Source organism: Sander vitreus, chromosome 7 (genome assembly GCF_031162955.1).
Source record: "Sander vitreus isolate 19-12246 chromosome 7, sanVit1, whole genome shotgun sequence".
NCBI classification, from domain to species: Eukaryota; Metazoa; Chordata; class Actinopteri; order Perciformes; family Percidae; genus Sander; species Sander vitreus.
Window position 1 is genome coordinate 13,116,372 of NC_135861.1, and position 15,714 is coordinate 13,132,085.

The 15,714-nt window shown below is 41.8% G+C and overlaps 1 protein-coding gene across 5 annotated transcripts in view; it reads right to left on the minus strand.

Annotated features, from left to right (window-relative positions):
- LOC144520734 (forkhead box protein J3-like) overlaps positions 1-15,714 on the minus strand; it is a 74,036-nt gene that overhangs the window by 3,349 nt on the left and 54,973 nt on the right. For 4 of the 5 annotated variants that reach the window (XM_078254701.1, XM_078254703.1, XM_078254699.1 and 1 more), the window contains 5 exons: positions 9,891-10,098; positions 5,470-5,757; positions 4,534-4,623; positions 2,697-2,969; positions 2,063-2,191 (listed from right to left, as the gene is read on the minus strand). In XM_078254701.1, coding sequence (XP_078110827.1) covers positions 2,063-2,191; positions 2,697-2,969; positions 4,534-4,623; positions 5,470-5,757; positions 9,891-10,098 — 988 coding nt within the window. The remainder of the gene's footprint in view (positions 1-2,062; positions 2,192-2,696; positions 2,970-4,533; positions 4,624-5,469; positions 5,758-9,890; positions 10,099-15,714) is intronic. The other variant, XM_078254702.1, reaches the window with a different exon arrangement.

The following is a 15,714-nucleotide window of genomic DNA, read 5'->3' on the forward strand; positions in this document are numbered from 1 at the left end:
AGAACTGTTTTTAAGTACATATTAACAATGGAAAGCAATTCTTACCAGTGTATCTTGTTTGGGAATCAAATGAATGCAAAGAAAGTGACTTTATGAACTTGATTTTAAGATTTGTATTTGTTTATTTATTTACTGTAAACAAAAGAAAAATCTGTGAATCTAGTCACACATTTGAATCTAGTCAGTAACTCCTAAATAATTTAGATTACTCACTGACGTCCAGTGATCACCTTGCATCACTTTGCAGCAGTTCCAGTTGGGCTGCTTTCTCCGTGTCGTACAGGCTGTGTATGGGTGCGTGAAACTACTGTCCCCGTCGACGGCAATGTATAAGACGGGTCAGAACATGCTAACCGTAGTATTTAAGACCCGGGTCCTCTACGATGCTGACAGGTCTGCAGTTAGTTGCCACCCATTTTGCAAGAGTGGTAGTAATTTTTTTGGGATTTGGTTTCATCAATAGGTCGGCAAGTAGCACTCTCCAAAATAGTGCTTTGCCTGAGCCCGCTAGCATCAACCTGAGTCACGTTAACTGTACTACGATGCTTAGCTCGTAGGTGCTAGCTCAAGCTCGACGTGCTTCGGTGATATTTTAATTCGGCTTTACACAATGTGCATATGGCTTTAGACCCGTCCGGGAGTTTTGGAAAATAAAAGCGCCATTCAGAATTGTGTTGCTGCTGTCTTTCTCCATCATGCCTGCAGCAGCAGGATGTGTTACGAGGAAGTATGGCAAAGTACGGCAAAGGGTCTAAATAGTAGCCTGTTAGGCACGGTGCGAAGCCGAGTGAAGTGAAAATAAATTAATAAATGGCGGCATGCGATTAAAAAAAATTTATGCGATGCTTGGCCCTTAATCGCATTGTGTACATGAAGATGAGTTTACTGGTCATGGTTAGTACTACTGGCCTGTATGTATGATCCAGTGTTTTTGGAGTTTGACCCATACTGGAGACTAAAAAACAGGATGTCTCAGCCTCAGCAGCATCAAATCTGTCTATTGTGAGTCCTTCAACTCACTATGGAAAAAGTGCAATACTAAATTCTTTAACAAGTCTTTAATTTTACCTGGTATTTCATTCCTTGAGACAGTCTGTGACATTATTTTATATATATTAATCGATGCAGTGACCGACCATAATCCATTATTGCCTACTGATATTACTTGTTGATTTTCCGGTCGCTGCTTTTTTTGTTATTGCCTTTTGTCCGCTGTGTTCAGACTCCGCTACATTCAGGAAGTGTCTTTTTTAAGAGCAGATACAATAAAAAAGGGAGTTAATATATATCTGACTGCTTGAATTTGTTAATGAAAACCATGTGTAGCAATATATAATAATATTAAGGAGGTGACGCATCGTGATGCATTGTAATGCATCGTGATATCAAATCGTTGACAGGTTAATCGTAATCGAATTGTGAGACCAGTGAAGATTCACACCTCTAATATCCATATATATGATGTCATAGCAGTACCATATTATTACTATTGAGGGGCGGCAGTAGCTTAGTCCGTGGGGACTTGGCTTGGGAACCGGAGGTTGACTGGTTCAAGTTATGCATGGCCCAAGTACAGAGTGTGGACTGGACCCCTCATAGCTCCTGACCATGGGCAGCCTTATCACTCTAAAACCTCTCTCCCAACTGCGCGCGCGCACACACACACACACACACACACAGGTTTGTGGCACTATCTCTGTGGGGACCCGTCATTGACATAATGCATTCCTTAGCCCCTTATACTAACCTTAACCATCACAACTAAATGCCTAACCTTAACCCTTACCCTCACCCTAACCTAATTATATCCCTAATCCTACAACCAAGTCTTAACCCTCAAACAGCCCTTTAAACTTGTGGGGTCCAGCATTTTGGCCCCACAAAGCTGTCGGGACCCCACAAGTATACTGGACTCCTGGTTTTTGGGCCCCACTAATATAGTTAAACAAGCACACACACACACACACACACACACACACACACACACACACACACACACACACAGCTGATGGATATAAACCTGCTACATACACACATAGAGTCTGCATTTCCACCTGCTGACCTGTTAAGAGAGCGATGGAGGAGTCACCTGTCATGGTGGGAGCCGTGTTGCTCATGGGAGGCATGTGAGGGTATCCTGGTGGGCCCATCAGAGAGGAAATGCTCTGTCTCGAGTCTATGTACATGTTCCCTGTGGGAGAAAAGACAAAAGGGCAAGGACTACCCTGTCAGATTACTATCCAGACTTTCACACATGCCTATGTGTCGTTGCAGAACACAAGCTGCTATCGTGTGCACAGTTTTACTGCAATATTAGCATAATATAATAATATTGAGAGCTTGAGAAATCCTACAGAATGTGCAGGTTTCCCACTGGTGAAATATCCCCTCGTCTTTATATCTTAACTCTGATTGCCATAAAGCTGACAACATCCATAATTCCCTTGTGGATCTATAATGGACAAACAATGACACAGTGATGGAGAGTGACTGTAATTCAACTCCCGTCACAGCAGACAACTGCAGAAATGAGAGCAAGACTCTGAACACCTACTTTCAGAGGTGGGAGGTAACTAGGACATTTTCTAAAATACCATTTCAGAGGGAAATGTTGTATTTATTTACATTATCTCTGACAGCTGGACTAACAACTGAGTGCAGTAAAACATGTGGAAAACACTGTCCTATATACGAACCCGTGCTGATGTGTTGGTTATGTTGGTTGTGTTGCCCGTGCTGATTGTGCTGGCTGGCCTTTGGGTGCATCGCTCCGTGTGGCTGAGCCGGGTGCTGCGGTGCTCCTGGTGGTGTCGGGTGTTGGACCTGAGGTTGTGGGTGGGCGGCACCCTGCGGGGGGATGACCCCCGTGGCGGTAAAGAACTGGTTAATGGAGGAACACAGGTCGGCCATCTGGGCGGCGTCCAGCGACCAGTTGTTGAGCTCAGCCTGCTGCATGCTCTCCTTCAGACCTGGCAGACAGACGGAGGAGGCAAAGAGGGACCGGAATGTTCCACGTGTCACATACAGTACATTTCCTCTTAAGCAGCTTCAACGTTTCAACTTTATCTAACGTTTGGTTGTTTTAAAACAACTTCACCAGCAAAATCTGCCTGTTACAATCCTTCACTGAAGCTGCGTCACGTCACACTTATTAAATGTGAATTTAAATTACAGTTAATTACAATTTGCCTTTTACTACGGCTGCACAGTTGCACCAAATCTAAAATTATAATTGTCTTGCACGTCATTTTATTCATAGGATCTTAACTATAATGGAAAATAATGTTCTTTGAGTGTGAACAGTGCATATCCTGGGTGTCTGGGATTTACAAGGGTAATGTTGGGAGAATTAAAGATGTGTGAGGATAAAAAATTAGGATGAAATACCAGGCTAACATTAACACTGTTGTAAGTAGAAAATAAGGTACGCACTGATTCATGAATGGGGGCCAATCTCATTCTGCCTTGAATCATATCTTGCATTGATGGTTACATTTCCTTTATTAGACTTAATAATGCTACAGTCTTTCCAAATTCCAGAGACACACTCAAAGTATCTTAGAGAAAAACATCATATCAAACTCAGAAAATCTAATTCATTTCAATTCAAATACATCCAACAAATGCAACATGTACCATATATCATTGTGCAGTCACATCCAAGATAAAACCCCCGCTATGACTTTACTGTCACTATTGTTCCACCTTAATTACAAGCCACAGACCATCACTCCCCTGACAACATGCCTGTTCACGTTTGGCGACATAGAACGAGACAATGACACCTATAACACCTCCTTTTCTTCAAACAAAGACACACCTGAGCTTCTATTCACAACCTGCCGTCTGATATTCCCCAAAAACTAATTTAAATGGCTTGTGTTTGATGGCGATAGAGACGAGAGGCTCTGCCCCTGCTCTTTGGAGGTGAGCCAGAGATGGTGGAGGATGGCATTACGACGGTGTAAGGGAGGTCAAGCGCTGCAGGAGGAGAAAGAGAGCGAGAGAGTCGGAGTGGGGCCTGTGTGTTAGATGACCAGCCGTCGTCATCCATCGTGTGTGGATGCTGCCGGCTTTGTGCGCTGACCGTGATAAGAGGCTGTTACTGAGCTGGGGCCTAATTGGATTATTCACATCATACAATTGGGTGGGAGGGAGACAGTGTGTGTGTGTGTGTGTGTGTGTGTGTGTGTGTGTGTGTGTGTGTGTGAGTGTGAGTGAGAGAGAGAGAGAGAGAGAGAGAGAGAGAGAGAGAAACAGAGAGGGCAACCTCTCAGATGCAGGATAATGACTTTTATTAGGCCAGTACTATTACGACACTGGATGTTATAATATTGTGCCTCGAGGGCGAGTGTATATGAAAGCGCAGAGAGGAATCGTAATGGTTTAATCAAAGTAACTGATCAGCATAATAAGCATTTTATCAATTCTCACTGTGTTGAAACAGGCTGCAGCAGACAGCTTTATCAATGCTCATTTCAGATGCTGTTCACACTGATGACACCAGGACTCTTAGTGGTGTGTGTGTGTTACCTTGAAATGGGGAGAGGTCTACGTCAGCCCAGTTGTAGCTGGTAGCAATGCGGCAGCTCTCCTTCAGCCAGTCCAGGTTGGGGTACCAGTCTGGGAGCGCACACACACACACACACACACACACACACACACACACACGATGAGTCCTAATCCAGATTAACAAGTGAAATTTGTCTCAGTAAAGTTCTGCAGTCAACCACAAGGTGGTGTGACATAGACACAGAAACATTCCAGCCACGACTCTGCTTTTGAAAAAAAAAAATGAAAAAAAAAAAAAAAAAAAGAGGGAAGATGCTTTTCACCGCCTTCACCGCCATAAACTAAACAAAAACACATTCTGAGGCCATAGATCAAAGACAGAGGGAGAGATTGCTTTCATTCATCCTCTGCTTGGTTGAGGGGAATACTAACCTAGATAAATAATGTCTGAAGAGTCCCTTTTTTGGCCTGAGAGCTGTGTTGCAGAGACACAAAGGAAAATATACCAAGACTGGGAATGTGAGCAGGAAAAGCCTTGGTGAAGCTTTGGAGATGCCTGTCTGTATCAGTCTAGCCTCATAAAATCCAATGCTCTGGGACCTTACAGGGGAAAGAGTATAATATAAATGCAATGAGTCTGTGCAAAGACAGGCCTAGTCGGATGTATTACTGTAGGTGAATTGTATTTACACCCATGTTGCTTTGGGAGTCAGGAGAAGTAGAATCATTGTTCGGTGCTGAACAGCATCAATATATATGAAACAGTAAACTATACTGTACACTTTGTGGGTTCCAGCAGAGTAGAGAAATAGCTGCATTGACGGTATGAGTTTTGATGATGGATTTTATTTTGTTAAACTGCCAGCAACTGGTTATTATGGCGTCTTCTAAAATATTGGAAGGCATACGTTTTTCTTGTGTTCACCTTATACCTGGAAACTGCGGCTTGGTTCTCACCTGTTGTGGGGCAGGTCTGCCCAGTGTGATTCTGGTGGGAGAGAGATGGGTGTTGCTGGGAATGAGCCGGGTGCTGTTGGTGCTGGCCATGCTGACCGCGCGCCTGGTGCTGACTGTGGGTGGAGTGAGGGGAGAGGTGCTGCTGAGGGTGATGAGGGTGGTGCGACGCCTGGCCGTGGTTGTGTTGATGGTGGTGGCCGCCACCATTTCCCGCACCAGGAGAGTGCTGGTAGGAGCAGGCGGTCCGGGCCTGCTGGCTGGAATCGCCGGGCATACCCATCAAACCTCCTAAATATGAAAAGGTGTGGACAACAAACAAGAAAACCACAAAAATGTAAATGTCGCTCTTTTCATTTGACTCATTATTTTCCAGCTTTTTTGTCACCAGCCACAGAGAAGAGATAGTGAAGAAGGTATAGTGATCTCTAGTCAAGTATTTTAAGTCCTTTTTTTTTTTTTTTTAAACCACAAAACTGACAGCAAACATATAAACACAAAGTAGTAGTTGACACTAATTTGCCTCAAGTTTTTAATTCTTCTTTTCAGAGACTAACTACTTTAAGATAGTCAATGGGCGCACAGTACACCTTGTATAATGTAATGGTTTCAGGTCAATCTCTTTCTGACACACACACACACACACACACACACACACACACACACCATTACAGTGTGTTGTGGATTTTAGATATTCTGACAAACAGACTGTCAATGGCAGTTTTTTTGAATGGTTCACCCCAAGAGTGTGTATTATCTCTTTTACTTTTAATCATGGACACTGACAGCTGCAGAAAGTAGGCAACTATCTTGTTAAATTTTCATTTGCTGCATTGTTGTCTTTTCTTGAACATGTGCGTTTGGGCCATAGTACGACAATTACATTTTTCTTAATGTAATGTAAGTTGAGTTAAATGTAAGTTATTCTCACAAGGACTTTGTTACAGTGTTCAACAATCAATTAAGGTCGGCTGTAAAGACAAAGGTGACCATTAAGTGTGGCTAGTAGAGAGTGCACCTTCGCCAGAAACTTAATTCCTTCCTGTAAGGGACCGTTCTGTATTTATGGAATGGACCACCGGAGGAAAATAGGGGAGGGTCGTGTCTTTTTATTCTTTGCTGAGGGGAGGGTCATCCAACATTTTTCAGTCCAGGGGGGGTCACCCAACTTTTGTATTCATGAAACAGCAACATTTCAAAGTGGCTTGTTTGGTGCATATTTTTACATGAAACTCTCAGTCTCGGCCCCCCTTTGCTACCAGATGGGTCTGACCCATGAGTTTGCTGTGGGGCAGGGCATAGACATATGGTGCAGGAGGACCTGCCCCCCTGGTGACTGAAACGGATAATTGCATTGTTTAAAAAATGAGTGGAATAATTCTGGCATGATCAGATATTTTATAAATATCTTAAATAACACAAAACAACTAAATAGTGGTAGGTAATACATCAGATTTCATATACTGCTTTAGTAAAAAAAAATATTACCTGGCTGACGATGGGAGCAGCAGGACGCAAAAAAACGAAAATAACTGTTGTACTATGTCTGGACATCTTACCATGCCACGGTTGCAATAAAGGTTTCCTAAATGCCACATTTGATGTCAGCTTACTAATTAATTGCGGGTTTTGTGTAGATTTGGACTTTTATACGTTTATTCCACTTTTGTTTAAACGGCGAAGTGGAGAAAGCCTAGTGACGAGTCCATAGCAACTAGTTTGTGTGTTGAATATTACCCAGAGTGCCTTGCTGAATGTGAATACTAGTTTACTAGAGGAGTAACTTAGTATTTGAAGTAATGCAGTAATGCAGGAATTGTGCATTTAGTTTCCATGCTTATTTTGTTTCCACAACAATGTTAGTGAGTAAATCTACTGAAATGGCCACCACACCATAACAGAGGAGTGGGATGCGTCAGATCAGAATGCAGAGGTTTAGTCTCATATGTCAGCTATAAAAAAAAAAAAAACAATGGAAATCTGTATATATTTGCCAAACGCAAACCAGTACAGAACGTATTGATAAATTGTTGGGGGAGGGTCATGCCTTTTTTCCAAATCAATTTGAAGGGTCATAGAATTTTTTTTACTGGCGATGGGAGGGTCATGTCTTTTTTGGCTAAAGGTCCCAAAACTCCTCCGGTGGCCCCTTAAATAAATAACAAACAGTCCCTAAGTACACTTTATTCCCTTTTGTCAATTCTTTTGACCTTTTCTTTTATCTGCTGTTTCGTTGCTTATCACTGAAAGATGGAGACTGTCTGAACAGTACTGTTAAGATATTTTCAAAGATCAGCAGAGCAAAACAGTTTTACTTTTTCTGACCAACAAATCATAATGAAATCGATGAACATACCGAGCACGTCCTAGTGAGAGAATTTTCACTCCTGCCATCAGGGAGTCGTTGCGTTTGCAAAATAATCTTTCATTCCAATTCTTTTATTCCCACTGCCATGTGTCGGCTTTCTGAAAAATGCTTTGTAGCCATTGTTTTATCTGTTTATTTATTTATGATTTACTGGAAGTCTATGCACAGTTTTTAACTGTCTTGGTTGTATTGTATGGGTGTTGTGAGAGCTGACAAGTCTTACAGGAACAAATAAAGGTGTTTTGGATTGCATTGAAACATGCCATTTAAGTCTCTTTGATTTTAATGTGACAAAAGGGAAAGTAGATGTATGATTAAATCTGGATTGTAAAACAAATTGTTGATGTTACACCCAGCTTTGCTTTTTATTAATTAATGTTGATTTTTTTCTCTATTGCTTGACCTGTAATTTATGAGGATGAAGATCCCTCAGGAAATTATTCCGACACCACCCGAGTAACTTACAGTGGGGGGGGGGGTGTGGTTTTAGGATTAGGGTCAACTGTGGTTTCTCAAAGGAGACGAGAAACTCCGCTGTCTGAGTGACTCACTGTGACTCAAATTCTCAAATACAATGACCGCTGACAGTGTTTCCTGCTAAGCTAAGCTACACTTAAAGCTGCAGACACACTGACCAGATGGCCGACCCTCGGCAGAAAAGGCAGTTGGACTGATCAGTCTCCCCGAGTTGGTCAAAAAAGTGCCTCGGAACGAACCAAAGTGACGAGACGTAATACGTCTCCATAACAGCAGGCGGCGCTAATCGGTATTGTTGCCCAAAAATGAAAACCGGCAGCTGATTGGACAAACGCGTCACGTGGGTCTGGTTTCTCCGGAAATTCAAAGACAGACTGTCATGACGGCTTGTTCAGAATACGATCTCATATTGTACTAAAATAGTTCACCGAAACGTGTTTCTGAAAACATTTTAAGCGAGAAATAGGCCATGCAGTTGCTGAATCTGTCTTCATTTCAGATCAACAAAGGTCAGTTTAAAAGATTTTCGTCAGATATTGAGAGACTCAAGTCATGCTCATTCCGCTCCCCGTTTCCGGGTTAGCACTCTACCAATCAGATGGGTCATTTGAGTCCGACTGCCGGCAGTCCCGCCCCGCCGATTATACATGTCAAATCGGCCAAAATGAAGGCCGACGGCCCTTCTGACGGGCAACGGCACGGAACACACCGAACAGACTCGAGTCACTGACCTCACCAGACTGTCCAACCAACGGCCGATTATCGGCTTGGTGTGTCAGCGCCTTAAGAGACCTTTTCAAGGATCCGCTTAATCTTCACTTTTCTTTCTAGGCGTCTGTGTCATATCCCCCCCACACCCCCCAACTAGTATTCACATCGTCTTATCTATCTATCTATCTATCTCTGCGAGTGTACCCCTGACCAAAATCGAAGGGGACCTTGTCAGAGGGTGAATACAAGCAGCAGTTGCAGAGCTCAACAGAGCGCATCAATCTCCTCGGTTACAGAACGTACGTGGATGTGTGCGGAGAGAAGCCAGCAGGAGAGGGAAGGTGATAGGAGGGTGGTGGAGGACGGTGGGGGGTCGAAGTGGAAGGGGGCCTAGTGACCTGAAAGCTTCAGGAAGCAATTAGCAAGATGCTTCACAAACTTTAGAACCAATCTAATTAGCTGCTATCAAAGCTGCAGAACCCTTTGCTGTGCTCGACTGCAGAGGTTTGAGAGTTTTTTTCTCTCTCTCGGTTGAATTCTTCCTCTTAATTGCCTTTACTCATTTGACTGAGCGAGCCGTAAAATGCAGATATGCGGAACAACGGGTTGTTTGTTTATTAGAATACAATAGAGTAGGAGTAGCGTGTGGTGGAGGTTAATACTGCAATGCTTTTACTGCTATGAGAGCAATGTTCAAATCTTTCCATTTCATTAGGAGCTTAAGCTTGACAGTTAATTATGTGCATGAAGCCTGACATAAAGGTTTACAAGTTTTTTTTTTTCTGCAAACGTGTCAATTAAGATGTTGGACAGGCACACATGAACGAATGCACAATATTCCACATACAAAATGAGGGTCGACACCCACCTTGCTGTGAGAAGGACTGCTCAAAGACGCATTTGTAAAGACTGCGGAAAGAAGCGCTAAGGTCCTCAAAGTTCGAGAAACAGAGCTGCTTGTCCCGCAACTCCGGGACGGGCAAACCGTACTGGGGCTGTGGCGGTGGAGGCGGCGGCGGCTGGGCGGGCTGCTGGAGGCTCAGTGACTGGGATGAAGGCTCTGAGTGGCTACTCCCCTTCAGGACAGACAGAGAGGAGAGAGAACAGACGGACAGACTGAGAGGTACAAAAAGACAAACGGGAAATCAATGAAGGTAGTGGTTTTAGAAAAATACATCAAAGGCTAATTTCATACTACAGCTGAAAGTGTAAATGCCGTAACAACATTCATGTCAATGAGACCAACAAGGCCACAGGGCTGGTACAATGGTAGCCTGATGTTGTCATACTCAGATTCTAGTCAGAATATGAGTCTGATACTGCTTCATTGCGCTGTGATTATGGGGCGTGTTTCAACCAAACCAGGAAAGAAAAAGCCTCTGCACTCAATTGGATAGACCTACAACCAATCAGAGCAACGGAGACAGACGTCACAGAGGCTGCAAGTCAAAGGCAGGCTTTACGTTATTGTTGATCATCTGTCCATCATCGTATAAAGCCCGCCCTGACAATTTGATTGGTCCGAACAGCTCTATTTCGAGCATAGTTGCTCCACAACGGATCAAGTCCAGACCGAACTTCCCAACCTCAAATGTTGAGGGCGGGGCTAAGTTCGGCTGGCATCCAGGCTAGTACAATGGGAGTACTGGGGGAAAAACAGTCGTCAAGTGATAAAGTTGATCCTGGCTCAGGTTTTAACAAAACAAAATGCTACATTATCCATTAAAGTACCATATTGACAAATAAAATATCGATGCTTGCACATTCCTGGTAACTGTGTAACAGTAACAGTAATATGCATTTTAGTTTAGTGATGCTCTGAAACAAATCACCACAAGGTTAGTCTATCTCCATGACGTTCCACTTCCGGGATTGCTCCGGTGCCGCAGGAAATTCCGCCGGATGCATGTCTTTTTCGTCAATGTCCGTTTCGTTCTGCTTTCTTTTATTGGAGTTTTTAACTCCGGTGGATTTATGAGGACTATGGTTAACTGCTCCTCAGATCTCTGAGGGTAAATTGAAACAGCTAGCTAGACTATCTTTCCAATCCGAGTTTTCTCTCGCACGACTAAAGTAACTTTTGAACGTACACGTTCCACCAAAACAAGTTCCTTCCCGAGGGTATTTTGCAGCGGCTCCGTGCGGAGTTTAGCGCCGCCCAAGACAATTGTGATTGGTTTAAGGAAATGCCAATAAACCAGAGCATGTTTTTGTCCTATCCCGGAATGCTGTGTGGACTAGCCAGACCCTCCTCCGCAGCGCCTTGGAGGAAGGTCTGGCAAAGCGAGACTACCACAAGCTTGAAACAGACTGAACCTGACCTCACAACAGCCCCCTGGCAAAGCTATACAACATTTAATGAACATATACTTTATTTGAAATACATGAGAAACACCTAAAGGAAATCCAGGAGGAGTCTGTGGAGGTGGAAAGAGTTAAATTGCAGAAGACAGGTAGCGTTGCGGCAGCTTGGTATGCAGATTTAATGAGTGGCAAATGTTTATATGGACATGTTAGAGATAGGACAAGGACATATACAGTGGAATCGGATGGTATACAGAACATTAATGTAGTTATAGACTACAATAACTACACCGAGGCTCAATTATATATATTACAATGAATTATTGTAAATAGTGTAATTTTAATTACTCCAAAATCGCAATTGTAAAATTTCTCACAGTATTATAAACCACTGTGCTGTTACATTTATCCATTCTGGTAAAGAACATTTGTCTTTTCCGGGGTTTATCATAAGACTCTCTCCTGACAGATACTTGGCTCTCTTTGGATGCTGAGGGGACTCTTTAATCCTCCCTCTACACATTTAAACAGCTTTATAGATGGGCATGGTTCTAGCCAAAAAAACTCATTCTCAAGGACTGGAAATCCACCTTGTTTCAGAAACTGGCTACGTGAACTTGTTTAGGTGATCCACCAGGAGAAACTGTGGACTAAATATTTAAAACATCAGCATAAATGGTAAAAAAAATAAATCTTGGGGTGCCTTTTTGCAATATCTGAACCCAATTTGATTCTACTTGTATTTATAAATTTTCTTGTCTTTTTATTTATTTTTGTATGCATACTACTGGGCATTTATGGGTTTTAGTCACATTTATACCTCTTCCCCGTGTGTGTGTGTTTCATTTGGGTTTTGGGTGTTGATTTTTAAATTTTGTTCATATGCTATCAACAAACGTTGATAAAAAGAATCATGGAGCCACTGTGCTGTGTTTTGGTATCTGAATCTAGCCACTGTGAGGCCACTAACAGCATTGGAGCGGGCTGCTACCTGTCACACAGGAAAACAGTGTTTCTAGTATCTGAAATCTAAATTGAGAAACCTGAATTTCAATTGGGAGCGCTGCATTGTAAAATAGATGAAAAGTAACATTCAATAATGATCACATTTCGTTTCAAGAAATGTAATTTATTTTCCAATTGTGCCATTCAATTTAAATTGTCACATCAATTATTTCTACGAATCTTTTTTTTGTTATTATTTACCGTAATGATCATACCAAATTCAATTTCACGCAATTAAAGGAATTCTTTGCCGGCACTTCATCTCTTTTCATACGAACACACAAAAACAAAATCCACTGATTCAATTTTGTACTTCATATTGTGAATGCAGCCTGTCTTCCTCTACCCTCAATCATCTCATCACAGCTGTCATCTTCCTCAACATCCACCCAGCAAACACAAGCAACTTGCTGTGATCAGTGTGCCTCCGCAAATATAAGCCAACTTAGCATGACACATCCCCCCACACATCTACCTCCACCCAGTAATGGCTGCCTCTCCATCACCTTCCTTGGTGTCTTTGAGATCTCTGCCGGGGGTGCCACCAGTAATCACCGTCAGTTAAGGGGGTATCACCTGGGCCAGGTAATGAGGCAGAACTAACCCTGATCCCCCTGGACCAGACCGCAGATGAGGGCTGAAGCGATGGAGGAGGAGGAGGAGGACGAGGGATGGAGAAGGCGATGCAGGGAGGAGGAAAACAAAAGATGGCCTCTAGAAATGAGAGGTTAACGAGATGAGATTGCATTGACCTTTGCTAATGCAGGTGGGAGGTGAGAGGCGGATAGTGATTGATGGTAAAAAGGTGAGCAGCTGTTACAAGGGAAAAATAATGAAGAGTTGGGATTTTTCAGCGCTCCTGTAATTTTGGACCAAATGTTTGTGGGCCATGACTGGCCTTTCAAATTCTATTATATTTGGTTTAAAGGGAAAGATACAAACACTTTGAAAAACATGTCAAATGCACTACAAGTCTATCAAAAGTCCTTATAATGAGATTATACTGATTGGAACTTGAATGGCCACGATGAGAAAATCACGCTGTTGGAGCAGCATCAAATAATATGGAATGAAATAGATGAAATAAAAGGATATACAAATGAAAATAGCAGCATTTCAAGCAACTTTCTGCTTCTAAAGGTTTATCCCCTGGGAGCATGAATATACTCATAACCAGGTGAAATTGTAAATGACAGAAAAGGAAAGCTAAAAGAGTGTCCAAAAGGGAAAGGTTCATCCTCTTGAGAGCACAAATGTGCTAGGTAAATATAAATGCAACTGCCCTTCACATTTTAATGTTTGTTGTGTACACGTTTTGGACTGATGGAGGAACTACAGGAAAGGTCATGGGGACACCAAAAACATTAGTATTTATCCTCTGGGGACCATAAATATCCAAAACTAATTTTATGGAGAAAGCAAAAATACATTTTTGAGATACCCTGTCATGGACTAAAGTGTTAATCAAAGGGGCCTTTTTACATGTTTATAATAATCAGGGGGTCACCAAAAACCATTATGATTCATCCTCTGTGGACCATGAATATACATTTCCAATTTAATTAGGATTCTGGCCTTAGTTGTTGAGTAATCTTGCTCTGGACCAAAGTACTTGACTGACTGAGGTCTTTAGGCAACTTTTGTTTTCAGCCATATCAACTACTTTGGTATGAATGTTAATATATTTACATGTGTACTATGTTTGCATTTATGAACACATATGTATACTCATCCATTCATTATTCATTCATAGTGTGCAGTGAAATGCATACAAACTGTCAACAGCATTTTAGGCAAATAAATCCAGAAATAGGGATGACTGAATGTAAAATATTGATTTCTTTGATAGTCTATATGCCAGGAGTGTCCAGCTGCCAATTTAAGTAAAACATGTTTCCATCTTAACCTGTGACATCTCAAATGTAGAGGTCAGATCAATGTTATTATTTATGTCAAAAGACTTTCTTATGCCCTGGATTCCTGCTCTGGCCATGTTTTCTGCATCTGATCGGCTGGTGATGAACAGTTTGTTGTTCCATTAAATATTTTGTTCCGAATCTAAATTGCGCAGCATGTGACAGTTTAGTTGCTGACAGAAAGGTTGGTTAATCTGGTCCCTCCTTCATAAAACAGCAACTTATTATCATCTCTCACACTCTCACACACACACACACACACACACACACACACACACACACTGGTTGAGACTAATCAATTCAAATAGCCCAAAGACCTTGTTTTCTAAATATGAGAACTCATTTAAACAGCCAGTGTAAAATCTGGCCAAATATGTCTCAGTGTATCGGTTGCCTGCCAAGTCTGGGGTGTACTTTACACCGGCCAAGACCGTAAGCACCATAACAGTAGACGACATGGGACGGCCTTGATTTAAATAAACTTGTTTGTGTGCGTGCGTGCGTGTGTGCAGAAATGGCACAGAAACAGGACAATCTAAGTGTTTAATTGCTGGCTAACAGAATTAATCTGCTTTTAATTGTATACAATGTCCCCCCTTTGTCTCAAATTTGTTAATACTGGAGTGGTCAGGCATCACATATATATATATATATATATATATATATATATATATATATATATATATATATATATATATCTCAGAGACAATAAAAGGTGAGCTGTAAACACAAAGGGGTGACTCTGATGATTCCTGCTGTTTTAGTTGTGCCCGATAGAGGCAATTCTATGAAAGCAAGTCATCCTCTGTGGACCACGAATATACATTTCCAATTTAATAGGGATTCTGGCCTTAGTTGTTGAGTGATCTTGCTCTGGACCAAAGTACTTGACTGACTGAGGTCTTTAGGCAACTTTTGTTTTCAGCCTATTAGGTGGGAAAAAATGTTCATACAGCTTTAAGAAATGGCAGGATGTTTTACACATTGAACTTGCATTCAATTTAAAAGATATAATTTAAAAGTTTTTCGTAAATGAATATCAACTACTTTGGTATGAATGTTAATATATTTACATGTGTACTATGTTTGCATTTATGAACACATATGTATACTCATTCATTCATTATTCATTCATAGTGTGCGGTGAAATGCATCCAAACTGTCAACAGCATTTTAGGAAAATAAATCCAGAAATAGGGATGACTGAATGTAAAATATTGATTTCTTTGATAGTCTATATGCCAGGAGTGTCCAGCTGCCAATTTAAGTAAAACATGTTTCCATCTTAACCTGTGACATCTCAAATGTAGAGGTCAGATCAATGTTATTATTTATGTCAAAAGACTTTCTTATGTCCTGGATTCCTGCTCTGGCCATGTTTTCTGCATCTGATCGGCTGGTGATGAACAGTTTGTTGTTCCATTAAATATTTTGTTCCGAATCTAAATTGCGCAGCATGGGACAGTT